The sequence below is a fragment of the Moschus berezovskii genome, chromosome 7 (genome assembly GCF_049115385.1).
Source record: "Moschus berezovskii isolate FMDL1 chromosome 7, NW_MosBer_1.0, whole genome shotgun sequence".
NCBI lineage: Eukaryota > Metazoa > Chordata > Mammalia > Artiodactyla > Moschidae > Moschus > Moschus berezovskii.
This window is the reverse complement of record NC_142466.1, coordinates 64,967,115-64,994,408: the sequence shown is the minus strand read 5'-3', so window position 1 is coordinate 64,994,408 and position 27,294 is coordinate 64,967,115. Positions and strand designations below refer to the sequence as shown.

The following is a 27,294-nucleotide window of genomic DNA, read 5'->3' as shown; positions in this document are numbered from 1 at the left end:
ATGCTGGTCCTAATGTCTGCTAATCTATTACTATGTGAACACGCTTATTGAAAAAGAGGGCTGTGTTTCCAGGGATTTGTCTGACATCAGATACGAGTTGACAGACTGCAAATTCTAGATATGCCTCCCACTTGACACTGAAGGAATTCTTACTAAGAAAAATTAAAGAACTAAGAACCACCTTCTTCTTGTAGTCTCTTCTCCCCTCCCCCACCGCTGGGAACTCTGTACTGTTCACAGTGTAAAGATAGGCTTTCTTCCTAAACAGAACTCCTCCTTAAATGGCTGCAGTGGGGGAAGGGAGCGGCAGTGATGTTAAAGCTGCGAGAATTGGTCTATGTACACAGCAATGCTAAACATACTACCCTTTATAAATCATGAGGATTTTGTTTTTTTTTAAAGCCTGATCTGGGTAACCAAGCTTGTTTACCCAATGGTCTAATTGTTCCTTACTGTAAAAAGCGAAATCTAGAAAGAAAAATCCCTTCTCTTTTTCTTTTACTCTCCTCATAAATGAATGTCTTATATTTCAATTATTTATCTTTCTAGAGTAGTCCTGATTTCAAACAAAAAATGTCAAATGAAGAAAGACACATAGAAGAGATCCCAAAGAGTCTCTCGGTCAACAGAGAATTGTTGGATTTAAAGATATTTGAGACTGACTTCTATTACAGAACAGCAATCCACGGCCATTAGGATTCTTACTTAGCCAGGGCTCATCAATTCTCACTAAACCCTATTCACAGATTGAGAGACCTCAGCCATTGCTAATAAAATAGATGATGTGAAAGGAAAGTGGAAGTTCCCAGTTCAAAAAGAATCCTAGGGCAGATCACATTCCTCAAAAGAATTCAGTCAATATCTAATTGACTTCCTAATTTCTATATGTGTTTCTCAAGGTCTTCTCAACACACAACTTCACATTCACAGGGTGAGATGGTATGACACTCGAGTGTATTTGAGACATAATTCCATTAACCTCTTGCTGGTAAGCCACATTTTTCTTGTTATATTATCTAAATGAGGGAGTTCAGGGGATTTAGCCATCCAAAATAACTACTGTATATTGCTCATGATTTGTTTTCATAGTACTACTCCCACACCAAATTGCATTTTCACTTCCAAAAAGATTTATTTACTTATTTAATTTTTTGACTGTGGTGAGTCTTTGTTGCTGTGAGGGCTTTCTCAAGTGAGAAGGGGCTACTTTCTAGTTGCGGTGTGCAGGCTTCTCATTGCAGTGGCTTCTCTGGTTGCCAAACATAGGCTCTAGGCACAAGGGTCTCAGTAGTTGCGGTTCCTGGGCTCTAGAGCGCAGGCTCAGCAGTTGTGGTGCAGGGGCTTAGTTGCTTTGCAGCATGTGGGATCTTCCCAGACCAGGGATCAAACAGTATCCCATCCAGTGTCCCTGGCATTGCAAGGCAGATTCTTAACCACTGGGCCACCAGGGAAGCCCCTTCACTTCCAAAAAGATACGTGTACCAGTGGCATTTGTCCTTGAGTATGAAACAGCCAATGAACAGGAGGGCATTCATGATCTACGGCTCCTGCCTTTCACAAGATCCATTTATCCTGCCTCCAAGAAACCCATAGTGATGTATTTCTGGGCCGCAGAGTATTCTTGGGCCCCAAACGTATTTCTTGGGGCCCCCATACAGGCCATGGCTGGACTAGAGTTCCCCAGATTACCTTTTTAGAATCTGTCCTGCTATCTGATTTTCAAGGATGCATAATTGCAGGGGGGATAATCCCCCAGCTCTTTAGTGACCTAGAGTAGGGCCTTTCTTTCCACGCAAGAAAGGGAAAGGAACAAGGTTCTTAGGGCCAAGCACTGAGTGGAATAGGATACTGTGTTATCTCAGCTTATCTCTTTCAGTCCAGGCAACCACCTTGAGAGAATTGTGCTTTTATCCTGGTTTTATGGGTGAGGAAACTCAGAGAGGGGAGTAGTTTGCCCAGTGTCATACAGTAAAAGACAGACAGGGATTCCCTTTTAGGATCCTCTGTCTCTAAGCTTGGTGCACTTTTTGTTAAACGTCTCTAGGCTTCGGGGTTGGGTGGGGCAGGGAGGAGAATGAGGGATGCCACAGGATGTGGACGGGATCCTGAGAGGGGAGATGGAAACAAGAGGCAGGAATGGGCCAGCAGAGAAGGGAATGACAAAAGAATTTTGCAGGAAATTCTCTGAAGAGCTTTGAATCTTACCGATTCGGAACTTTGTAACTGCATGTAGGGCTTCCCTGTTGGCTCAATGGTAAAGGATCTGCCTGTTAATGCAAGAGATGAGTTCCATCCCTGGGTTCATCCCTGAATTGGGAATTTCCCCTAGATAAGGATATGGCAAAGCACTTCGGTATTCTTGCCTGGGAAATCCCATGGACAGAGGAGCCTGGCAGGCTACAGTGCAGGGGTTTGAAAAAACAGTCGGACATGACATAGTGACTAAACAAGAACAACTGCATTTAAGGCACGGATTATGATTTATCACTGCCAAAAGTGTAAAGAAAGGTCCTAACGTTTTTGAGCAGATTTGTTTCACCATTTTTCATGAATATGGTTTTGGGGTTAATGACTTTCCATAAGCTGAAGTTGTTAATAATCAAACTGAAAAATCCTATAGCTGTGATGGTTCATTTCAGGTGTCAACTGGGCTAAGGAATGCTCAGATAGCTGATAAAGCATTTCTGGGTGTGTCTGTGAGGGTGCTTCTGGAGATAAGCATTTGACTCAGTAGACTAAGTAAAGTTCACCATCACCAATGCCCAATGCAGACAGGCATCATCCAATTCACGGTGCGGGGGCGGGGGGGGCCACACAGGCCAAAAAGGAGAAAGGGTGAACTCTCCTCTCTTCTTGAGCTGGGATGTCAAGCTCCTGGTTCTCACACAAGTAGCCCCTTGGTTCTCAGGCCTTTGGACTCAAAATGAATTATACCACTGGCATTCCTGGTTCTCTGACTTACAGATGGCAGGTTCACGGCTTCCATAACCTCAGGGGCCAGTTCCTTTAATAAACTGCTTCTCTCTTTTTCAATCCTATTGGTTCTGTTCCTCTGGAGAACCCTGACTAGAACAGTAACATAATTTAAAGTAATGTTTTAAAATCGTGTTGCAACCTGTTTATATGACCCCTGTGAGTGAAAAAGAGAAAGAACCAGACAGAGATTTTTAAAAATGTATTTCTTAGTGTGGTTCATGGTCAAAGATATTCAAAATCCGTTTATTTTAGGAGAGTTTGGAGGATAGAAACAATCCATTTACATTCAACAGGTCAAATGTTTCCAAACATATTATCAGGACCCAGACCATATGTCTACCATTACCAGGACACCCCAAACCATTATTAATTACAGAATTCTATATATCCCCCCCTTTTTTTTTTTAATTTAATCATTTGTGACACTGTAAATCAGGACAGTTGCTTTGCTATTCTAGGTGAAATTAAGACTTCCTATCTTTGGTGTTCCTCTGCTTCATCTGGCTACTGAGCCCATCTTTTTTTTTTTTAACTGAACTGAAATTTAGGGCATGAATTGGGTGCTTCCAAAAAACCACACAACTGAAGGTAGCTGCCTTTCTCTGCTGGCAATGCACACAGTTCTAGAGCCCAGAGGCAATTCTGTAGGAATATAAATTCTTAAAGTATCAACCTCACCTCCAAAGTACTAAGACAGCCTACCAAGCTGGTGAGCAAAATACATATAAATGTTTTCTATTAGGAGATCAATGAGGGATTTGATCAATGAAAGAGAAAGAATGGACACTCTGACCAATAACTGGTACTCACTGTGGCCAGTGGCTGCTAGCGAGTTCTCTGGAGTACCAGGCTTCAAAAAACCCAGCTCTCCTACAAGTGACTGAGAAAGTATTGGGCCTTAGGCTTCTGGTCAGTAAAATAGGGACAGTAATTGAAATGCTTTGACGATCAAATGAGGTAATATGAACAATAAAGCACTTAGAACAGTGTCTGACACACAGTAAGTGCTCAATAAACACTGGTATGCACATTCAGGAAATGAATAGGCTGAGGATCCACTGTAAAACTGGTACATACCCAAAATAGAAATCCTACTGACTTTAAACAAATAACTGACAACATACACAAAATTTGTCGTAACCATTTTTAAATGCATAGTGCGGTGTTACCCGGAGACGGCAATGGCAACCCACTCCAGTACTCTTGCCTGGAGAATCCCAGGGATGGGGGAGCCTGGTGGGCTTCCGTCTATGGGGTCACACAGAGTCGGACACGACTGAAGTGACTCAGCAGCAGCAGCAGCAGCGGTATTACCAAGTACATTCACACTGTTGTGCTGCCTTCGCCACCATCCACCTGCAGAACTCTATGCCTCTTGAAAACTCAAACTCTGTACCTGTTAAGCAATAACTTCCTCTTCCCAGCCCCTGGCAACCTCCGTTCTCTTTTCTGTCTATAAATTTGCTCAGTCTAGGTACTTCATATAAGTAGGATCATAAAGTATTTGAACTGTGGTGTTGGAGAAGACTCTTGAGAGTCCCTTGGACTGCAAGGAGATCCAACCAGTCCATCCTAAAGGAGATCAGTCCTGGGTGTTCATTGGAAGGACTGATGCTAACACTGAAAGTCCAATACTTTGGCCACCTCATGCGAAGAGTTGACTCACTGGAAAAGACCCTGATGCTGGGAGGGATTGGGAGCAGAAGAAGGGAACGACAGAGAATGAGATGGCTGGATGCCATCACTGACTCGATAGGCATGAGTTTCAGTGAACTCCGGGAGTTGGTGATGGACAGGGAGGCCTGGCGTGCTGTGATTCATTGGTTCGCAATGACTGAGCGACTGAACTAAACTGAACTGAAAGTATTTGTCATTTTGTGTCTGGCTTATTTCACTAGCATAATGTCCTCCATATTATGGCATGTTAGAATTCCCTTTGCTTTTAAGGTCCATTGTTGTTATTGTTCAGTGGCTAAGTCATGCCCAACTCTTTTGTGACCCCATGGACTGTATCCCGCCAGGCTCCTCCATCCATGAGATTTCCCAGGCAAGAATACTGGAGTGAGTTGCCACTTCCTTCTCCAGGGGATCTTCCAGACCCAGGGATCAAACCCGTGTCTCCTGCATTGGCAAGCGGATTCTTTAACACTGTGCCACCAGGGAAGCCTAAGGTCCATTGATTATTTAATTTTTTATATATTTTTAAAGGTTACACTCCATTTAACAATCATTACAAAGTACTGGCTGTATTCCCTGTGTTATACAACCCTTCCTTGAGCCTATCTTATACCCAGTGCTTTGTACCTCTCATTCCCCCACCTTTATATTGCCACTTCCTACACCTTGTCTCCTAGCTGGTAAACACTACTTTGTTCTCTGTATCTGTGAGTTTGCTTCTTTTTTGTTATACTCACTAGTTTGTTGTATTTTTTTTAGATTCTACATTAAGTGATAACATACAGTATTTGTCTTTCTCTGACTTATTTCACTTAGCATAATGCCCTTCAAGACCATCCAGGTAGCTGCAAATGGCAACATTTGTTCTTTTTTATTGAAGCCCACTGACCTCAGACAATAAAGAATCTGCTTGCAATGCAGGAGACCTGGGTTCAATCCCTGGGTCATGAAGATTCCTGGAGAAGGAAATGGCAACCCACTCCAGTATTCTTGCCTGGAGAATCCCATGGACAAAGGAGCCTAACAGTCTACAGTCCATAGGGTTGCAAAGAGTCGGACATGACTGAGTGACTAACACATACACACACACTGATCTTTTAACTTATCAATTTTTTTTAAGTTTTCAGAAATTAAAGATATAAATATGAAAATGCCTCCTTTCACCAGCAAAGACAAATAACTTCTTGAAACACTTCCTGGAGTTACCTAGATATACCCATCTCCAGAGAAATGCTAATTAGAAATCCAGTTTTCTTAAGAAAGGTATTATTCCTTGAGGCAGGCTGTTTACATTAATCAACATTTCTCTAATACTAGTCAGTGTTTTGTAACACTTTTTCAAGTGCCAATTGTAGCTTGCCAGTTCTTCTGAAGTGTGGAGAACGCCAATGGGGGAAATTAGAATGGTAACTCTGCCCCCATGGGATTTTTTCTGTCATCGTGAAGGAGTTATTTTTATCGTTTTCACTTTACATAAGCATTGCTTATGTGGATGGTGGCTAGAAATATTGAACACTGTGTACAAAGTCCTGGTTTTTCTGTATTTTTCATATTTGCCTCCCAGTCAGGCACTCAAGTTTTTCAGTGGAAATTGTGGATTTAATCTGTTCACACACAAACTGAAATCTGCTTACTACTGTCACAGAAATGTTTCCTTGCAGTCAACATAATGGCAATGGGAAAAACAAAATTCATGCCAAATGGCCACAATTAAAGGGAAAAAATTGATGGATGGGGCATTCCAATAGTCAATGCTCAGATTATGCTTTGTCACTTTTCACAATTTTTTGGAAAACTATTTACTTGCACATTGTAAGTATGTGCCTCTGTGATTCTAGATGAACATAACATCAGCATCCAAGATTTAGTGTTATTTTCATTCCTTTTCAAGATTAATATTTAAAGCTTAATACACAGAGCAATAATCTGTTCCAGTATTAGATTTAAAAATCTTCAGGAAATTTCCAAATCAAACTAACAATTTATAAATTTCAATGCTGGGTTCAAGTGATGAAAAGGAGAGCAGAACACCTATTTATAATGGGAATTAAGAAACTGATATAAAATTTATTTGCTACAATCTTAGTCTTAATATGTAAGTAGTTTTCTTCCTTATTTTATAGTAGATGTTCTGGTTATTCTGAGCCTGATGGTCCACAAAACGATGCATTAGAGGATTGCTAATGTAATGCCCTAATTTGTTTAAAGATTTTCATTTAATGTTAATTGATAACTAAGGGACATTTGAGACAGAAGGAAAAAATAAAATAAAATACCATTAATAATAAAAGAACTAAAAGATACAGAGAAAACACTGGGTAATACTTTGGATATTAGTACAAGAGGTTTAACATGATGCGGGGGAGCCACTTTTTTCATACTTTTAAAAACTAGAAACATCATAAGCCAATCTTTTAACTACGAAGGGAATTTCTATTACCATGTGAAGAAGATGTAGACAATGAGCCTAAAATGGCTTTCCCACTTTTTATCATGAAAAATTTCAATCAGAAAAGTTGAAGGTTTAGTGAAACAAAAAATGACAGACTCTGCTCCTAAACTCTATAGTTTCTGTTTACAGATTTGCTTTTCCTTTCTCTTCAGATTGAAGATTTGCTTTCTCTTTCTCTACACACACATTTTCTCTGCAGTTGAAGACTTCATTTGAAGTTGCATGCATCACCAAGCATCTTCTCAGAATATCCTTTGACATGATCACAATTAAAAAAAAATTAATCCTAATTCCGTATTACCTAATAACCAGTCCATATTAAAACTTCTGAAGAACATCTTTCACAGATAGTTGATGGGTTTTTTTCTTTGAACTAGGAGCCAGCATAGATTCATATGTTGCAATCTCATCATGTGTCTTTGCTTTTATGGAATAGTCTTTTCCATATTTTTTCCCCTCTCATGACACTGAATTTTAGAGCAGAGGCAAGTTGTCTCATGAAATGTTCCAACATTCTGTAATTACATCACTTGACTTGTTCATCTAGATCTACATTTAGCATTCTAGAAGCCACGGAGGTATTTGAAATATTCACTTGCTATCTAGTCCATTTTTCATCTCCAGGGCTCACCTGCCTTCAACCAGTGAGGAATATGAAGAGATCAGAGATTAGCTGAACACAGCTTTAACCCTTCAAAGAAACTGTCTAGCTCCAGGAAGAAAAGTTATTTAAATGATACTTCCAAAGAAAAGGCAGAGGAAAGGTTCCCCCGTTTAATTTTTCCTAGTCAGTCCAAGGCCTGTGGTAAAGTGTATCATTGAAGAGAATTATTAAATCAACAAAGTTTGCTCCTTTACGTGAATTCCTAGGAAGGAGCGTCAAAGGTACTTCCTTTAACTACTTTTTCTTTTGTCTATAAAAAACCCTTCAGCTTCTCTTGAGCTAAATGCTAAACAAAAGGATTAAAAGGAAAAAAAAAGTGTGTATTATTCCAACTAGTACCAGGCCACATTAACAAATTAACACGTGCTCCATACATGGGCGAGAGATGTAAACAGGCCTAGAAGGGGCAGTGAGATGGAGAAGAACATTTGTATCTGCGCTTCTAGGATGACTTATAAACACAGGCTATTTTGGACCTCCACCTCTCTAGAAGTTCAGACTTAAATAAACAAAAGTTCGCCCTGGCTGAGGTGGTGTTCTTCTGCGGGCCAGATTGTTTTTTAAAACATGATTGGCCAGCTAAGAAGTTTATCCGCCTGGTGCCTCAAATTCTCAAACAGTTTATTTGAATACCGTGTGAATGGCTAATCTCTGACAAGTTTTGGGGCTTTAACAAGGTAAACGAATGGGTGGGCTGTGAAAGTAAACACTGCATTTCCTCCCAGTCTCATCCTCCTCTCCCAAATTCCGCTCCCTCATTCCTCTCAGGAGCCCCAGCCTCCCCCTTCCAAAGCTTGGTCTCTTGTACCCTGTAAATGTACTGAAATTGCAAAGGAGACATTTTTAATTATAAGCACTACAGTAATGAGTTCAAGTACACTCATTTATCATAAAGGGCTTTTCCATCTGTCTCTAAAGTATACTTAAAAAGACTGTGTATTTGATAACATTAGCACTGAGCATCTTCCACATGTTGATGTTCAGCATTTTAGATATTCGCTCCCCCTACCCTCAAAGACAGCATGGTGGTAGTTCCAGAAAGAGCACATTTATCTCTGTGTTTGGGAGTGCCTGTGTGGTCTCTTCCTAATTTATTTGCACTCCAATCCTCAGGGATAGCATCGCAATCCCCCTAGGCAAAAGGAGATTAGGGAACTGCGCTGTCTGCTTCTCCCCACCCTGACAGAGAAGGGAAAACAACTTCCCCAAGTCCCACAAGTTCTCTGGCCACTGTACAAATTGTTCTTGAGCATGGAGGGTTTCCAAAAGCCCTAATTAGCAACTCACAGCAAACATTTCTTTGCATTAGCTAATGATCCGGCTACACTTGTAAGCAAACAGAACCAACATATCTAATCAATGCTGAAAAACCAACCAAATGCCTATTAAACATCTGGATGTAATTTTCTAGTTAGAACAAAATGAAAACATATGCAGGTTCCTTTGATCTGCGTTTTAACAAAGAAATTGTTGATAAAAAAGCATACTGGTCAGTCAATGTGTCATTTTCATAAAGTCTGCTCGTTTCTCTTCAAATGCTCCCAGTTTAATTTAGTTGGTTTCCTGCAATCTCTAATTTTACCATATTGTGTGAAACCGCAAGAGATTCTTTGGATGTGATTTTATTTGAGGTTTTACTGCTTCATGGATTTGCTACCGACTTTTTTTTCCCTTTCGTTCTCTGCTTTCTCCCTTCCAACCCCATGCCCATCCTGTTCTTTTCTTTGGTAAAATGCTGAGGGAAAAAGGTTATAAAGCAATGCTGGGAAGATTTCTTCTGGACCCTACATTCTTAGGTTTAAGAAAACTTCCAGTTTACAAAAAAAAAAGTCAAATGAGGAAATGTATAACAGCTGAAAGGAAGAGAAAATGACAAAAGTGATCTTTTTAAAATGTGCGTAATTAGTAATTTCAAATAAAAAAGCAACAGATTTAAAAGATGTATAATTTCCATGACTAGCATTCATAATTTTTCCTATTGTGTCTAGTACCTCTACTACAGATAGCACCTAGTTTTTGTAATCACTTATACTATTAGTGAATTGAAAATCTGATAACTCAGCAACAAATGAATGGAAATATACATGCATCAATGATAAACAGCAATCTTTCTGTTTTCTTGCAGAGGATAAAGAGGGAACTTTTTTTCAGAGACGATTTCCTATGGAAGCAGAGTACTTAATATTATTTCATGTAAAAACATCATCAACATATGAATATGTTAAAGGTAAAGAAGATTATGGTTAACAGACTTTAAACAGAAGACGAAAATTACAGATTTCGTGAGTAGAACTATTTTCCTTTAAATAGGCTGTAGGCAATCTGCACATATATTATTTATTTAAAACATAAGATTAAAGCTACTTGATTGTTTAAACATCATCATTTGTAATGCAGCTTGATGAAAGTTTTGTAGTATAATTATTACAGCATGACAATCACATAGAAAAAATGACCTTGAAAGGGGGCCCAGCCTCGTCTCTCAAGGAGGATGCGCTATAAGAGAAAGAAGCCATCGAAAACCGACCATCTTTATGCACACAATTAAAGGTCTTTCAATTTTCAAATCAGTATTCTTTCTTTTCTTCAAATACTACATCAGAAGGAAATCAGAAGGCCTGGTGTATCAAACTCTACTGGTAAAGAAGCATGAGTTAAAAGAGAATTTCTCGCTGTTCACCTGAAACTGTCACAACATTGTTAATCAGCTATACCCCAATACAGAATAAAAAAATTAAATAAGCAAATAAAATAAAATTTCTAATTTTTCCCTTTGGCAGACTAGGAAACATAGTGAGTAGACATGTTCGCTGTGAACAGTTATATTAGAGAACATTGGCCCGGCATGCTGCAGTCCATGGGGTCGCAAAGAGTCAGACACGACTGAACTGACTGACTTACAGACTGACAATGTGTTAGGGATTTCCGTAGTGGTCCAGGGATAAGACTCTGCGCTCCCAATACAAGGGGCCCAGGTTCCACCCTTGGTCTAGATCCCACATGCTGCAACTATAGATCCTGCGTACTGCAGCTAAGACCTGACACAGCCAAAACAAATAAATATTAAAATTAAACAAGCAAAAATGTGTTAGAACACATTTTGAAGGGAATGAGGGAGGGTGAGAATAGAAACATTTTTACTCCTGTTTTAACTTCTCTGAAAGTGAAATTGCTCAGTCATGTCCCACTCTTTGCGACCCCATGGACTGTAGCCTACCAGGATCCTCCGTCCATGGGATTTTCCAGGCAAGAGTACTGGAGTGGGTTGCCATTTCCTTCTCCAGGGGACCTTCCCGACCCAGGGATCGAACCTGGAGTCCCGCATTGTAGGCAGATGCTTTACCGTCTGAGCTACCAGAGAAGTCTTAAACTTAACTACTAGCATGTGCCAGTAAATCAAAGTAGTTTGGGCAAAGCCACGGAGAAGTCTTAGTTGCCCTAGTTGTCCCTGCATGCAGAGGCATATTTGTGGAATGTAAGCACTTTCTACACAACCCGGGAGCTGATTATGGAATGAAGCAACCATAGACTGGTATAGGTGACCCAATACTATGTGATTTCAAGGCACATAGATTGCCAATCCCAACTCAAGGAAGCTATGAACCAAGTCTGCAGGGCCACACAAGAAAGACGATCATGGTGGAGAGTTCTGACAAAACGTAGTCCACTGGAGAAGGGAATGGCAAACCACTTCAGTATGCTTGCCTCAAGAACCCCACAAACAGTATGAAAAAGCAAAAAGATATGACACCGGAAGATGAGCCCCCAACGTCAGCAGGTGTCCAGTATGTTACTGGGGAAGAGTGGAGAAACAGCTCCAGAAAGAATGACTCAGTGGACATGAGTTTGAGCAAACTCCGGGAGACACTGAAGGACAGGGAAACCTGGTGTGCTGCAGTTCATGGGGCTGCAAAGAGTCAGACATGATTGAGTGACTGAACAACAGGTTGCCAACCCATGGTTGTATGATTCACAAAGTCCTGTATGTGGAGCAAGACTGCTCTCATCACTAAATGTAACCAAGAAAAGGGGCAGTGCTTCCTTGCTATTCATTTCCAATGTCAGCAGAAATGAATAATAGAACCCACTCCTTTAACCCCACTGAATGAGCCACAATACTGAACTTGTTTGAGAATTACTATGGCGTTGTACAGACTGGCTGAAATCGCTCCTTTAATTTTTCATTTATAATTGATATTTGGGATTGATCCAATTATAGACAAATCAATATCATACATATTTAAGAACTCCACCAGTGAAATGTATTATCTAAAATGATTCTTTTAATATTTCAAGGAAAAGATCTCTGTAAAAGCAAATCTTCGAATAAATTGTATTTTTGTTTAAATAAATGCCTTTCCATAATTCTCTTGAAAGTAAAATAATGGGAACATGGGGGCCATTAACACCAAAAACTGAAGTATATTCCAACATTAGATGAATGCTTGTCAAAGATGTGTCTTTCTCATGGAAGAATTCACCCCTATTTGGCTAAAACAGCATTATTCACTTACCAATCATGTGGAAATAGCTCAACTGAACTGCTCTTTAACGTATAAAAGCAGCAATATTGAAGGTTTTCTGTGGGATGTATTTTAGAAAAACTGACAAAAACTGGAGATTTACGCAGTATGCTCCGTTTATTTAAAATCTTAAAATCCTTTTCAAGTCAAGTTCCAGCTCTTAAGATTTTTTTCGACGTCTTTTTCACAAAGCTTCCCATTTAGCTCCTTACATAGCTAAAGGGGGGGGTACCACCCCAACTGTGGGGGTGGGGTGGGCAAGACAGGTTTTTCAGGTCTCAATGGTGTTTATCCCATTGTCTCCCTTTGTTTCTAGAAATTGGAAACAGACTCGTGGTCGTGTTCCTGAGAGGCCCTTGGAACTCTCAGTAGCCCTCTTCTACGCAGTACAGCGAAATCGGGATTTTAATAGAAAAGGACCCGAGATTTCGTGCGGCGGGCAAAACATCTCATCCGTGATCCGGACGCGCCAGCCTTACCCTGACAGCTCCTCGGGTATCCTTCCCGCCAACTCAGGTCGATCTTTTCGCAAAGTGGTTTGAAATACTCCAATAAAAACCAATTCCTACCACCTTGAGTGCAAAAGGTGGCGTGGGCATTAGAAGCCTAGTCCTAAACCGCGGGTGTATCTACGCAGTCAATGAGTTGCCTATTTATGCAGTTTCCATGAAGTGCACAGTCCACTGCTCAGGCATCCGCGAAAAAACAGCTCAAGGGAAAACAATCCTCACAGAAATTTTGAATATGACCTCACTTTCAAGAGTAGCATCGAACAGGGGGCTCCGAAAGACACCTTTGGCTTGAACTACCAAAAAGCACCCACTATCCCTCTTAAGAAACTACTCAGTTAGTCTCCGGGTTACTTTCACTGAGATCTGAGGATTTTCACTAAAGGGAAAAGTGAACAAGTGACCAGATTTCTGCACACTCGAACCCCCGGCTTCCGAGGCTGCACGCTCGCGTGTCCCTCCTGCTCGCGCGCTCCCGCGTGCTCCCTTGCAGGCCCCACGTTACTTTGATTGACAGCCCGGCCCCGCCGCTCTCCTTCCCACCGACCTTCCCATCCACCGTGCCAATCTCCGCGTCTCGCGGCTTCCCATTGGCTGGTTTCGGCATCCCGCGGCTCCTCCAGGAACAGTTCCTCACCGAGCCTGGGAGGACGCGGCTGGCGGAGGAGTGGTGGGGGTGGATGGGAGGGGAGACGGGGGAGACGGCGGAGACGGAAGCAAGTGGGGTGGGAGTGGAGAGGGGGGACCGGGTGAGACGGCCTGTCCGGTGCCGCGCTGCCATAGGCTCTGGGGAGGCTTCCCGTCAGCACCCCACGTTGGGAGCGCCGCAAGCGATTGGCTGACGAGGGCCTTGCCCCCGCCCCCTCCCCCAGACGGGCTCACGTCCCCCGCCGGCTCCGCGCTCGCGCCCCCCGCCCGCGCGGTGCTGGGCGGGGCCGGCGCTGGTTAGCTCCGGAGTGTGAAACCGCGTGTTAATGTAACCGGCGCGAGAGGCGCGGGCGGCGGCGGCGGCTGGAGCGGCGGCTGCAGGAGCAGCGGCGGCGGCGGGTACCCTGTGTCCTGCGTCCCCGAGGCAGCCTACTGCGCCAGCCCTGCCTTCGCAGGACCGGGCGGGAACCGCGCCACCAACCGGGACCTCCGCCTGCCCTCGGCAACTTAACCGCCTCCGCGACTACTCCGGACTGGCCCGCGGAGTTTGCCGGCCCGGGAGGGAGGCCGAGCGGCGGAGCGCACTCTCGGGTTTTTCCTCACCGTCTCTTGGATGTCTTTCCCCGGGTCGTGAGAGAACTTTGCAGCGGGCTGGAGCGCCCGGTGAGGAGAGGCAGACGAAGAGAAGGAAAGAAAGGGGGTCGACGGAGAGGCTCTGAGAAAGGGTCCGAAGAGGTCTGGCTGGCGGTGCAGGACGAGTGCGCGCGGGCCGCGGCGCCCGGTTGCGCCCAGGTCTGGAGGAGCAGCGGGCGGATGCGGGACTGCCCTCGGCGGAGTAGACCCGTCGGCCCAGGAGGGTTTGTGCAACCTCGGAGAACACCCAGAGCCGGCTGCACTGGGCGTGCCAAGCCGCCTCCCGGCGCGCCCTCCGCACTTTCCCCGCCTAGTCGTCATCCCGCGCTCCTCGGCTCGCGTTAAGGCTGCGGAGCGCCGGGCGGGGAGCCTCCGCTGCGACCGGGACCTCGCACCCCGCCGCCTCACGGGAACCCGCGAGCTCCCGGTCGTGAGCGCTGCCTGGGCCCGAGGGGGTCACCCCTGGACACCGTCAGGTTGGTTTGTGTGGGGTTAGCCGCGGGCGCCGCGCCACCTGCACCTCGGCGGCGGGCGCCTCGGGGAATACCCGAAGAAGAGGCGGACCGGGAGAAGAGCAAAGGAGAGCAGCCCGCCCCTGGATTTGTTGCCCGGGACCGCTGCGGCGCCCGCAGATCGCCGAGGGGAGCACCGAGTCACCGCGCTCGTCATTTCTCAGCCCGGGCGCCCGAGGCCCGCGGGTGGAAGCGCAGCCCCCGCGCCCTCCTCACGCGCGGCAGCGGCGGCCCGCAGGTTCTTGGTGCGGCCGGGCCCGGGGTGCCCTGTGATGTGGCCCTGAGCGCGGGAGTCCCTCGGGCGGGAGCAGAGTGGCCTGTGCGTCCCGCCGAGCGCGCCTGCGTGCGTGGCCAGCGCGCTGCCCGCTTCTGCCTGGCTCCCCGGCTTAATTTTCCTCGGCCGGATTAAAGTTGGAAATTGAGCGGAGAATTGAGTTGCCCGGGAACAGAGCCGCGGCCGCCGCCAGAGCGATGTTCCCGCAGAGCCGGCACCCGGTGAGGCGCGGCGGTGGCGGAGTGGGGGGCAGGGAGGTGGCGGAGTGGTAGTCGCTCTTTCTGTGCGGAGAGGAGATGGGTGGCTGCTACAATCTGACCGAGCCCCCTGGCTTCCAAGGGTACAAGACTTGGGAGGTCCCGGGTCCTCTCCTCCTGTGTGGGAAGGGGGCTGAAACTCTCAATTCTCCCCCTTTGCTCTAGGGTCCCTCCTACTTGACGTCTAGACTGGGCGGGCGGGGCGTTTGGGGAGACTGGGGTTTCTCCCGCGGCCGCATCCTCTCCCTTCCCCAGGCGGGTGGTGCGCCCCCCGCTTTGTTTCTCGTCTCGCCTATTTACATGTCAATGAAGCTCCGGTTCCGGCGCGCCTGGAGGTGACCCGGCGACTCTGGGAACGGAGAACATCAGGGAGTTTTCTCCTCTGGTCCCCGGGGTCATTATCGCCCCCTGAGGGAGGGGGCGGCGGCGTCGACGACAATCTGGCCAGGTCCTCCACGGCCGCCACCGGGGACCCTTGTCCCTTCAACCAGGTGACCCAGGGGCACTTACAGCGTCCTGTCCTGGTCGCTGGAAGAGACTGCGAGTGTCATTTGAGGCGCTTCGGATCTGGGAAGGTCCACCTTCCGTCTCCCCAAGTGAAGCGCAAACTTGAGTTCGGGACTCCGTTTGGCGCCACTTCTAACTTTATTTTTTGTTTATGTCCCACCCACTCTTCGATACTCCGACTGCTTTATCCAACCGCCCGCATCCCCGTCGCTCGGTCCCCCTCGCTGGTCGCCCTTAGACGCCGCACCAGGCTGCAGGCCAGCCCTTCAAGTTCACTATCCCGGAGTCCCTGGACCGGATTAAAGAGGAATTTCAGTTCTTGCAGGCGCAGTATCACAGGTGCGTGTCGGGCCGCGCCCGGTGAGTGGTCGCCCGGGCAGCGCTGTGCCCCGGGTCGCCCATCCTGGTGGCGGCGGCAGCTGTATTTAGTACTTGCGTCCAGGCGGTGGCGCGTGGAGTCGCAGTTAAGACCTGTCATTCACGTTACCCCTTTCCCCTGCTCTTCCCGGGCCGCCTCTTCTCTTGTCTCCTCCTCCTCCCATTGTTTCCCCTTTGCCCGTTTGCTCCTGTTGCAAGGAGCCTTTTTTCGTGTATTTAGGAGTTGCATGAGAACTGTCAATATTTGCACTTCATTTATTTATTTTGCAACAGGCTGAGCTTGGTTCAGTCGATGCCCCAGCTCAGGAGTGCAGGTTCAGAGAGGCAAAGCCAGTGTTGAAATCGCTGTTTGCCATACTAGAATGGATTCTTTGAGGCAAAGTCCATTATGGGAGGGTAGATGCTTTTAGCTGTGCCCATCCTTAGTGGGGGTGCTGTGGATGTGTTCAGGGGACAGCCCACCTGCTTTGGCTTCATTCTGGGTTGGTTTGGGTAGGGCAAGGGATTGGAGTCACATTTGTAGTCATCTCACCTTTAGTCTCTTCAACTAATGAAAGCTGCTTCAGAAAATTTATAAAAGAGAGCTATTTGTAAAGCACCCTGTCCATAGTAGATTTTCTAGAAATGTTAGTTTCTTCCCCTGTTTCTATGAAATCTTAGCTGATTAGAACTAAGAAATAACTGTAATGACAGGTTTTGTTTTTATCATGCCCGAGAGAAAGCACACAGCTGCTTGGGTGTGAACTTTCTTATTTTTGTCAGAGGCTTTCTGATTATTGACCTTTTGCCTACTTGAAGATGATAATCTCTAGAGCTTGAAGCATCCCTGCCCACACCATGTTTGCCAGGAAGGGAGGACTTCAGCCCACTTTAATTGCAGAAGCTACATGACATATTTTGGCAGGGAATTAAAAAACAAAGGTATTAAAAGGGACCAACAATTGTAGAAGGAACTCTACAGGTACAGTTTTCAAACCAAGAGACTGTTTGAGTTGGCAGAGGTGACAGCCTATGCCTGAGACTGAAGGTTATACAAAGGCCAGATTTTGGTTAAGTCCAGGGAAGCAAACTTTGATGCAGGGAAGCAAGTAAGAGTGAACAGATGACCATGAGGAGAAATCAGTCTTCTGAGTAGATCAGAGGTTTTGACAGACCTTTTGGTCTTGGCATCCGACCAGGTATGCACCAAGAAGGAAAAGCTTAGTTTTTAAGTGGATACCTTACACTATTCTCTTATTCCTTTTCCCCATTTAATGCAAGGACAAAGCTTTTGGGTGTTTACCTAGTTTATGGCTTTTCCAAATTGGTCTGTGTTTTTACTTGAAGTGCAAATATGTGAGGCAGATGTTAAAACAAGTGACATAATGTTTACATTAAGTTGCCTGTTTTGTTTTCGTAGCCTTAAATTGGAATGTGAGAAGCTGGCAAGTGAAAAGACAGAAATGCAGAGGCACTATGTGATGGTAGGTATCAAAGATTAGGTTTTTTCCCTTTTCATGTAATAGTAACAAACGTGTTCTCGGCATTACAGAACATGAGTTAATGAAATGCTTGGTTCTTTTTTCTTTTTACAGTATTATGAAATGTCATATGGATTAAACATAGAAATGCATAAACAGGTAAGCTTTAGTGAAATCTCAAGTTGAAATGAGAAATAAAGTCATGATTCTATAGTACTGGCTTTGTCCTCAGTAGTGAGAGGTATCTGCATGCCATATTTCAGCCTTGGTTTCCCTTCCTGGGAATTGGGGGGTAGTGTTCTGCAGCAAGGGCTGGTTCTTGACAGTTATAGAATGTTTAAGTTATAGGTGAGAGGTGCTTTGGACGTGTAAACTTGCCTGTTTATAGGCAGATTGGAATCGAGGCTTTGACTTGACTTTACTGCCTGGATACATTTATTCTCCTCTTGGAAGATCTGAATATCCTGTCAAGTCTAAAGTTCAGAATAGCTAATATTTTTGTGCTGATTTGGAAAGAAGTGTGGCCCTTTGCGGGAAAGATGGGTATTCAGGAGTTTCTTTACTCAGGTTAAACAAGGTATAAGACGAACTATGGAGTTTTGGTGGCTACATAAAGCGACACTCAGGATTAGTGGCATATTAGCAAACAACTTTTTAAAAAATGTCTCAGTTGATACAGGTTTGGAGGTGAAAAAAGCATCCTTTTATGACCACAGCGTATGTTGGGAGTTGCTTCAGTCCTAGTGGTTTTAAAAGCATGAAAAGATTAGTGACTGGAAAGCTCAAGCTATGACTATGAGTTTGCTAGTTCCCATAAAATTCACACTTATGGCTACTATAATGGTGTATAAAAAGAGTATTGAGCTGGAACTAGGCACTAAGGACCTCATAAGAGAAGAAAAGCTAAATGATTGCTCAGCCCAAAGGACCCTCGATTGAGTAGTCATTGTCTGCCAAAGAAAGCATTAATGGCAGGGTGTAAGTATTCTGGAGATATGCTGACATTCACTTTTTCATCAAGACTCTGGTACAATAAGTCTTTTAGAAATCGATTGCCTCTTAAAAAATTATCATCAGATGAAGTTGCACAGTTGGACACATTTCAAAGTGCAACAATACAATTCTTACTTGATGTATATGTGCTATTTCATCTCAAACCCTTGTTTCATTAAATTAAAGAGCATGGCTGACCGGCTGGGGCACAGTGGAGAAATTGATTAGTTCAGCCTTCAGATCTTCCTTATATTCAAAGACTTTCATTAAGCAAGTGTGTTTCAGAGTTGAATTCTGCTTTTGTAACTCTGCACTCTTTGATTTTTAATTCATCATAGATTTCATAATGTTATGTTATCATCGTGTACCTTAGATCTGTTCTCAGATATGTGTTTGGACGGAGATGGTTAAGTTCAGGGCTTTTCATTAGCAGTGTAATTGGGCCTTTAAAAATGCCAGTTCTATTCTGATTTGCAAAGTTGGTAGCCTAGTTTCTGTTGGGTTTGTGTGTTTGTTTCTGTGTGCTTAAAGGGGCCAGTGCCTGATTGAGGCAATTGTAACTTGTTTATAGTAATTATACTAAAAGATATATGGTCATTTAAATGAATTATGCAAATAAACTTGGTGGAGGAGTTCTAATGTGCCACTTTGTTTTTTTTTAAGTTAACTAAAGGCGCATTTTTTTCCCCCAACAAATTTTCTGGAAGGGTAAGGAGATTGAGCTTTCTCTTAAACTCATAAACTCAAAGGATGTAATAACCTCACTGATTCTGTACAGGGGAATGCCACCTTTGTGTGATGTGTATTGGTGCTGGATTTATTGGGGGAGCTACAGGAGGTGCGAAATTCTCCTGGGTTCCTGTAGGTTACTTGATGGAGGAACTCTATCAAAAGGAAGAAGGGAGGAGGAGGATCAGGAACCCCATGGTGTGAAAATAGTTTTCTAATGAGTTTCTGGACTCCATTGGGCATTTGTGGGTATATATTGTCTGTTCATGAACCAGTGTGCGTTAATAATATGCTGGGTATAATTGGCTCAGTAATTTGAAAAATGTGAAAAGCTGAGAGATGTTGTGTTCTCCATAGTAGGATATTAAGCCCCCTGAAATTTGGTTTGTATTGTAAATGCTAACAGACCCTTAACTAGAGTAGTATGCAAAGCTGTGCTGTAATTCAGTTTAAAGTGGCCTTACATCTGAAAAACATCCTTCTGAATGTCACACATTAATAATAAGTTCTGAGGAGGCATTTGGTGCAGCTAGTAATCATAATTCTTATTAAAACTGGTGACGTCTGGCCCCCAGGGTGTAGCCAGGCTCAAATTGATGCTTTTTGCCGCCTGATCACCAGCATGGCCTAAGTGCTCATTATATTGTAGAGAGGGCCTTTGGAGCTCTCATTAGATTTGACAGGAATTCTCTCTAGGGGGAAACTGGGCATTAGCAAGACTCCTGACAGGCTGAAATTAGTCCTGCTTTATGGCTTATAACCAAATGCTAGCAAGGCATCATCAGGGGACACAAAAAATTGTCATTTCTGACAACATCTTTGTTACTGGAAAAAAAAAAATGCAGTGATGGGGAAACTTTCCATGGAGAGTGCTTTAATGTTGTTAAGATTTGTCTCCAGTGTGACGACCGCTCTCCTTCCCACCTTTCAGCGGCTTTGTTGAGGGGTGAGTTTGAGAGATTTCAGTGTCAAATCTCACCACCACCTTTTCCGTCTGGAAGTTTGAAAGTGGAAGTACATCCAGATCAAGAATGGTGTAATTGTGGTTTTCTTAGCTGGTTTGGTGCCCGCCGTCCGTGTTTATGTTGTGTCAACACTTCCTGATAAGCCTTCCCCTTACTTTCTCTGCTGCCATCTGTGGCCAGTTACCAAAAAGTCAATGAAATCAGGGTGGTCATGGATATTTAAATCTCTAATTGTAGCATGAAGACAAATTTTTTTTCCCTTTGTGCTTTTCATAGCTTCCCGCCTGTCTCTTTCCAGGTAGGTCATGTAAACTCTAGATATCTCTATACAGGAAGGTGGAGACTTTTCATGAAAGTTGGAGCAATTCTGATACCACCAGTGTTCAGGTACATGAAAAAATAGGTTAGCGTGAGTCTAGCTGTTTTTGAGGATAGGCCTGTGCCTAGTGTGTTTGGCAGCTTGATAAAGTTTTTTTTTTCCTGTCATGTGGCATGGTATTGTTTCATTTGATATTTTGGGGAACAGGATGCACTAAATCCTTACATAGGGCTTATTTATCCCACTCGTGTCCCTGTTCAGCACACTGATAAAGCCATGCCATAAGTTGTTATTAGTGACATGAATTTGTACGGCACTTAGTTTTCAAAAGCAAATTGGCTTTGTCCTGTGAAGTAGATTGGGTAGGTGTTGTGCTCCGCCTTGTAATGTGGGGGCAAATTCTCAGAGTCTGCAACTTGTCAGGGCCAAGAATCTACTGAAACTTGAGTTTGGGTCACCTGGTTCCCCATTCAGTGCTTCTTCCCTGTCTCCCCCAACCCTACTGCCTTTGGAGGATGAGGCCAGTAGTGGAATCACACTTGAGCCTGTACTTAGCGACCTACATCTACTCTGCTGCCTGCCTGTGTTTTGACCAGTTTCACCGTTTTCAAGATAGCTTGGGGCAAGGCGCATGTTGTAGAAATTAGGAAAATCAGCAGTACTGACTGGTGGGTAGGGGCCACAGCTGTGGGCAAGTAGAAAGTTGTAACCAGCTGAGCAATACTGTTCACAGGTTAAAATAGGCCTGAGAACCGAAAAAACCCCTGAAATGCGTTATCAGGATTCCTAGTTGAAACCCAGCAATGCAGTGAGTTTGATCGATTACTTTGCCTCTCTGTGCCTGTATTCTTTTGAAGAGCAGGCAGCGCTTAGGGCTCTCCAGGGTGGTGGAAGAATTTAAAAATAAATGAAAGGACTGGTAGGAAAGTTTTCTGCAGTCCTGACTATGGGGTGGGGAAGGAGAGGAGAAGGAAGGAAAAAAAAGAAAAACACAGATGAGAGCTGAGCATTTCCAAACTCTGTGTGATAATTCAACAACCACAGTGTCTCAGACCATATAAATTTTGGAGTTAAAACTGCTTTCACAGTTTTGGTAAGTGCTTTAAAGTTCCTCTCTAGAAAGACGTCCTTCAGTAGTGTTTTAAAAGTGTTGTGGTGGAACTGTTAGGGGTTCACTGGTGGGTTAATTCCTTAGATGTGACCCTTATTATTTTTGTCTGTACGTTTTACCTTTCTTCCTGCTTTTAAACCATGTGGGTTTTCAGTCTACGGCTTCTCATTTTGAGATCTTTTTTTTTTTTAAGTCAGCATCTCCGAATGGAACTGATCAGCTGGAGTATAGGCACTTGGAGTTAAAGCTCCATCTTGTAGTACAAAGAAGATAGCTGTCATCAAGGTTGGAGTGGTCCCTCACTTCATTTCATTAGCCAGGCCTGTCCTTTCCAAGTAGGAGTTAAGAGATAAAGCTCCCTGTGTGTAGAACCTAGATTTCGAGGTGCAAGATTAGCCTTTGTTTTTTTTTATCAGCAAGCCAGGCGAATCCTTCACTCCTTACACAGCACCCTCCTGACCCCTTCCACAGCTGGGCTCGTCGTGGGTTTCTTTCCAGGGCCAGGACTGGGGTAGGCGAGTAAGGCATTTGCCTTGGGCACAGAGTTTAAGGGAGGTGTCAGGAAGCCTAATTGTTGTTCAGTCGCTCAGTTGTGGCCCACTCTTTGCAGTCCTATGGACTGCAGCACACCAGGTTCCCGGTCCTTTACTGTCTCCCAGAGTTTGCTCAAACTCATGCCCCTTGCATCGATTTTGCCATCCAACCATCAAGCTTTTTAAATATTTTTAAAGTTCGAAATCAAAGCCAAAAAATCTGTGAGGAACAAATGCCAGCATTTTATGTAGGGGCAGAATCTAACAGGGTTGGGAATAGGGTGAGGTTAGGCCAGGGAGGCACATGTGGGGTTAGAGAGCTACCCTCCCCTCCCCTTTGCTCTACATCTCCAGAGGGTAGGGCGAGGTGGAATGTCCCAGTGATGTGTGGGATGTATATTGGTATAAGATAGAGCTGACTGAAGTCACTTATTAGGGACCCTGTTAGTGATGGGGTGGGTCATTAACAAGTTGCCTGGACCCTGGTTTCCTGTTCTGAGAAGAGGGTGATGAGACTGGACAGACTCTGACGTAGAGCTCTGCCCTCCAGAGGGAACTCACTCCTCCAGAGCAATCCCCCATGGAGCTTCAAACCCATCTCCGTGTATGTGTCAGCTGAGGAGAGTCTACCCAGAGGCTTCAGAGGTCCCTTCAAATAGTGTTTATTAAGAAACACAGAAAGGAAAATCTGTTCCTTTAGCAAATATTTAAATAAATATCTTGTGTGGTAGTTTCACTAAAGATATATTCAGTTACTGGCTCCTGGAACCATTTTGAGTTTCCTTAGATCTGAGTCTTCAACTTTTCTTTTATTAAACTTTTGTGGTCTCCAGGCTTGGATTAAATTTGAGGAAACTAAGAAACTGACTGGGCTCTCATTAAGCCTTGATTGACGCAGTCATGTCCTATGCCCCCTGCCCCCCACCCTTCCCATCCCTGGTAGTTAGCTGTTACTTCAGATTTTTAAAAATTGAAATTCTCAGGACTAGTACATTTAATGCAGAGTATTTGGTGTAATGGTCTTTAATTAAATTTTAGACAGCTGTTTTGGGAGGTTGGCTGATTTGACAAGATTAGGTATTTATAGCCTCAAAAATAGTGTTCAATAATGGAACTGGTGAATTCTGTAGGAAGAAATGTGCCATAGGATTGTTCCATGAATATGGCTTGGTGCTTGAAGGAGAGAGAGAGAGTGTGTGTGTGTGTGTAGGCATGGGCCCCTCAGGTGTGCGAGAGATTTTCTTTTTTCTGAGGCATGGTTTGATTGGAAAAATGAAAAAAGTTTACACTGAAATTTTAACGTAAGAGATTCCTGTATTACTATTCACTTGGTTAAAGAAAAAGCAGAACTGTTCAGTTTATAGATCACCCAGTCACCATAATGCTTTTTGTGAAACTACAAGAAATGTTGACACAAAGTTTTACCAACCTGTGATTTCAAACAAGTCTGTATTTCATTATTTTACATTTCAATTTTTGGTTCCTAGTAAACTTTTAATTTTATTTGCCTGCTTCAAAGCAACATAACAGTCATAACCATGAGAATATTGTTTACCTTCATCCCACCCCCCATGTTTTCATACTAGATATAACAAACACATTTTTCTAGTTTTTCTAGTAGCATTATTTGCTACTTGGTTATTCTTTGACCACAAAATATGTTTGATGGAAAAGGGAAGGGTGAAGACTATTTTGAGTATAAGGAAAGTCAAACCAGAAGAATTCTGTTCATTGAATCAGCTTTTTCACCTGCCAAATAGAGGAACAATTGCTATTAAGTGTGGTGGGTGTGCATTGCTGTGCATGCTGAAAGGGGTAGTGTACCTATTTTTAGTAGATACTCATTAGATAGTCATTATTAATTTGATAAAATGGAATTAGTTGTCTTTGAGAACATAGGTATATTTGAACTTGTATGTGCAAATCATGCTACTTGTTAAACCGCTGAAATAAATACACGTGGTACTAGGCTGCTTTTTTTTTCCCCCCCTCTGCTGCATGGCTTGAGGAATCTTAGTTCCCCAACCAGGGATTGAACCTGCTTCTTCAGCAGTGAAAGCACGGAATCTTAATCATTGGACTTCTAGAAAATTCTCTAGGCTGGGTTTGATAGTACTGTCTTTAATGATCTAACTAGTTTTGTATAGCCTGTCAGTAAAAAGTTGAAAAACATATCCCCAGACTTGTTTACTTATGAATTGGTAAGTTCTGTAAGTATGTTACTATACTGATTGTTGTCTACATGTATAGTAAATGGAGATTTTAATTGGAGGGGTTAACATCAAAGCTCTCACAGGCTCGGTACTCCCTGTTGGCTTGTCTGGTGTGGCCCTTGAGGCACCCTGACTCCATGGTCAACATTAACCCATATTGTAAACAGTCTTGGAACGCTCATCCTGGAAGGGAGCGTCTTTAAGGGAGTGAATGAGGGCCTTGGGTCTTTCTTCTCTTCAGTATGCCCGATTTTTCCGATTTTGACTTCCCACTCTGGTGGTTGCCTCTTTGCCCATCACTCACAGCCTCTGTGTCTGCCTCTGGTCACCTCCATCCTCTCCCTTCAGATCATTTAATCCAGCCAAATGGGTCCCTTCTTCATACCTAAAACATGCTTTGTGTTTTTCTGTTTTCTTAAATGTCCAGGCTTTTTTGTCAAAGTTTACATGGCCTTCTTCAAGATCCAGTTCAAATACCAACACTACCTTTTTACTTCAAGGCCTTCCATGGCTGCTCCCAACTGGAGGCTGTCACATCACTTATTTTTGCCCTGATTTTTGTAGTAGTGTTTTCATGTGCCTTTTTCTGTTACTTCAACTGTGCTGCAGTCTGCTTGAGGCTTGAGTTTGAGATTTGCGTCTTTCCCAGTGAGTTTGAGTAGGCATTTAAAATTTTAAAGAGAAGTATTTATTTATGTATTTGGCTGTGCCAAGTCTTAGTTGTGGCACCTAGATCTTTTTTCTTTTTTTTAATGCAGTGTGTAGGATCTTTAGTTGTGGCATGTGGGATTTGGTTCCTCAACCAAGAATTGAACCCAGGCCCCCTGCATTAGGATTGTGACATCTTAGCCACTGGACCACCAGGAAAGTCCCTGAGTAGGCATTTAAGTAGCAGTGTTCTTGCCTGGAGAATCCCAGGGAAGGGGGAGCCTGGTGGGCTTCCGTCTGTGGGGTCACACAGAGTCGGACACGACTGAAGTGACTTAGCAGCAGCAGCAGCAGTGTGCCCCTCAGAGCAGGTACAGTAAAGTGTTTTGGATCCTGAACCCATATGAAAATCAGGTAAAACCTGCTTGGCAAAAAACCATATGCATTTTGATACACATGCAGCTTTGCCAAACAATTTTGGCTCTTTGTGGACATCTTAAGATCCATCAGCAAGTCCATGGAATCTAGATTAAAAACTTGAATCTAGAGTACCAGAATGAGTCCTTATGATAAAATTAAGAGTGAAATCTGTTTGGTTTCACCAGATGTTTTGTAGGATTACAGTTCTAATCTCATCCAGCCACTTTTGCTCAGATGTTTTTCTTTTGGAAAAATGATTTATAGTCAAATATCTGCAGAGGCTACTTAGGGAAGTTTAACTAGAGTAATATATTTCAGTTTGTAGTAAAAAGATAGAAAACAGAAGTAGTATGTTTCTGAGGTCTGGGTTTCCATGTGAATTGAGTGTATGCATGCATTACTGCCCTAGGAACCACTGTTTATCTCCTAAGGATGACCACAGCCACTGACAGAGCTGTGGATAAGTTGCATTACAAGCTTCTCCCAGGGCATTAGACTTGACTTAGTCACCAGGTTTCTTAATAGTTATGCTATTGATTATTTACTTATAGAGGTTTCCCAGGTGGCTCAGTGGTAAAGAACCCACTTGCCAGTGCAGGAGACGCAGGTTTGATCCCTGAGTCAGGAAGATTCCCTGGAGAAGGAAATGACAACCCACTCCAGTATTCTTGCCTGAAAAATTGCATGGACAGAGGGGCCTGGTGGACTGCAGTCCATGGGGTTGCAGAGAGTCAGACCCGACTGAGCATGGGCATGATTTACTTGTCTTTACAGAGTTCATCCCCCACCCCCAACATTTTACTATGGAGTTTCAAACATACAGAAAAGGGGAAGGAAATGTAAAGTGAATTCCCTGTATTATGCCCTCCTATTTGATCCCAGGAGTCTGTAAAGTAGCTTTTTTGTAATATCTCTTGCCTGTCCCATATTTTGAATAAGAGTGCTTGCCTTCTGCTCACCCTGAAAGATAAATAGATAATTCAAGCCTTTCTTTAGCAACCTTTGAGGCTGATGCACATGGAAGGGGAGTTTCTCCAAGTATACTCTTAAGAATTCCATCTGGATAGGTGTTTATCGCATTTTGTAACATTTTCCTTTTAACTTGCCCTTTGTGTTTTGGGCGTGATTGTATTAAATGATCCACCATTATGTGGTGTTGGGGTGCTTGCTCTTATGCTGTCATCTGAAAGCAAAGGATGTACTTAAAAAAGCCAGGTTCCCCTTCCCCTTTTGGTGCTTGATAATGCACCTTTCAGATGTGATCAGCAAATTCACCAGGGGAACGAACAGCTTTAGTGTTGATAGGTAGGAAACTGGGAAGGACTCTGATTAGGACTCTGATTTTGAACTTGGTGTGAATGAAAGCTCTCCTGATGGAGAATTTAAGGTGGCCTCTCAGATGCTGTGGGTGGTATTAGGATGTGAACTGCCAGAGACCAAAACCTCTTTGAGGATCCTGGCAGGAGGAGGAGGCTTTCCAACACTGGGGCCTCTAGGAGCACAGCCTTTGTCCTTTGTGCCCTCTTGATGCCTTGAGCAAATAGCTGGGCAGAGCCTCTTACAAGTAAGGTGACTGGCCAGTGTATTGACACTCACAGACATGATAAAAAACTGCATTAGGAGGTGAGCCATTGGGATTTGCAGTAAATATATTACAGAACACAAGTGACTTGCCGATACTGCTTGTTTAGCAGTTTGCAAGGGCAATGGCAGTATGGATTTTTGAATTAGAAGGGAAGGGCTGTTCTTTCTCTGTGCAGGAACATCTAGTTGATGGCTGGGGGAGAAAATTGATTTAGAGAACAAAATGCAGCCACCTTTATTTGTGCCATTTGAAAGGCTTCTATGGATTAGTGAGTGTAAATAAAAAGGTTGCTTTTGGTTTAGGAAAGG

General features: G+C 43.8%; 1 protein-coding gene and 1 long non-coding RNA gene across 7 annotated transcripts in view; one reads left to right on the top strand and one right to left on the bottom strand.

The window, feature by feature from the left end:
- LOC148777341 (uncharacterized) overlaps positions 1-13,545 on the bottom strand; it is a 194,360-nt gene extending 180,815 nt beyond the window's left edge. For both annotated transcript variants that reach the window (XR_016037847.1, XR_016037848.1), the window contains exon 1: positions 13,349-13,545. This is a non-coding gene — a long non-coding RNA (uncharacterized LOC148777341). The remainder of the gene's footprint in view (positions 1-13,348) is intronic.
- A 1,402-nt stretch (positions 13,546-14,947) lies between these two features.
- Positions 14,948-27,294, top strand: part of LOC129556772 (transducin-like enhancer protein 1) — a 91,119-nt gene continuing 78,772 nt past the window's right edge. For 4 of the 5 annotated variants that reach the window (XM_055426942.2, XM_088837947.1, XM_055426941.2 and 1 more), the window contains exons 1-4: positions 14,948-15,089; positions 15,871-15,971; positions 17,410-17,473; positions 17,585-17,629. In XM_055426942.2, coding sequence (XP_055282917.1) covers positions 15,066-15,089; positions 15,871-15,971; positions 17,410-17,473; positions 17,585-17,629 — 234 coding nt within the window. In that variant the 5' untranslated portion in view covers positions 14,948-15,065. The remainder of the gene's footprint in view (positions 15,090-15,870; positions 15,972-17,409; positions 17,474-17,584; positions 17,630-27,294) is intronic. The other variant, XM_055426938.2, reaches the window with a different exon arrangement.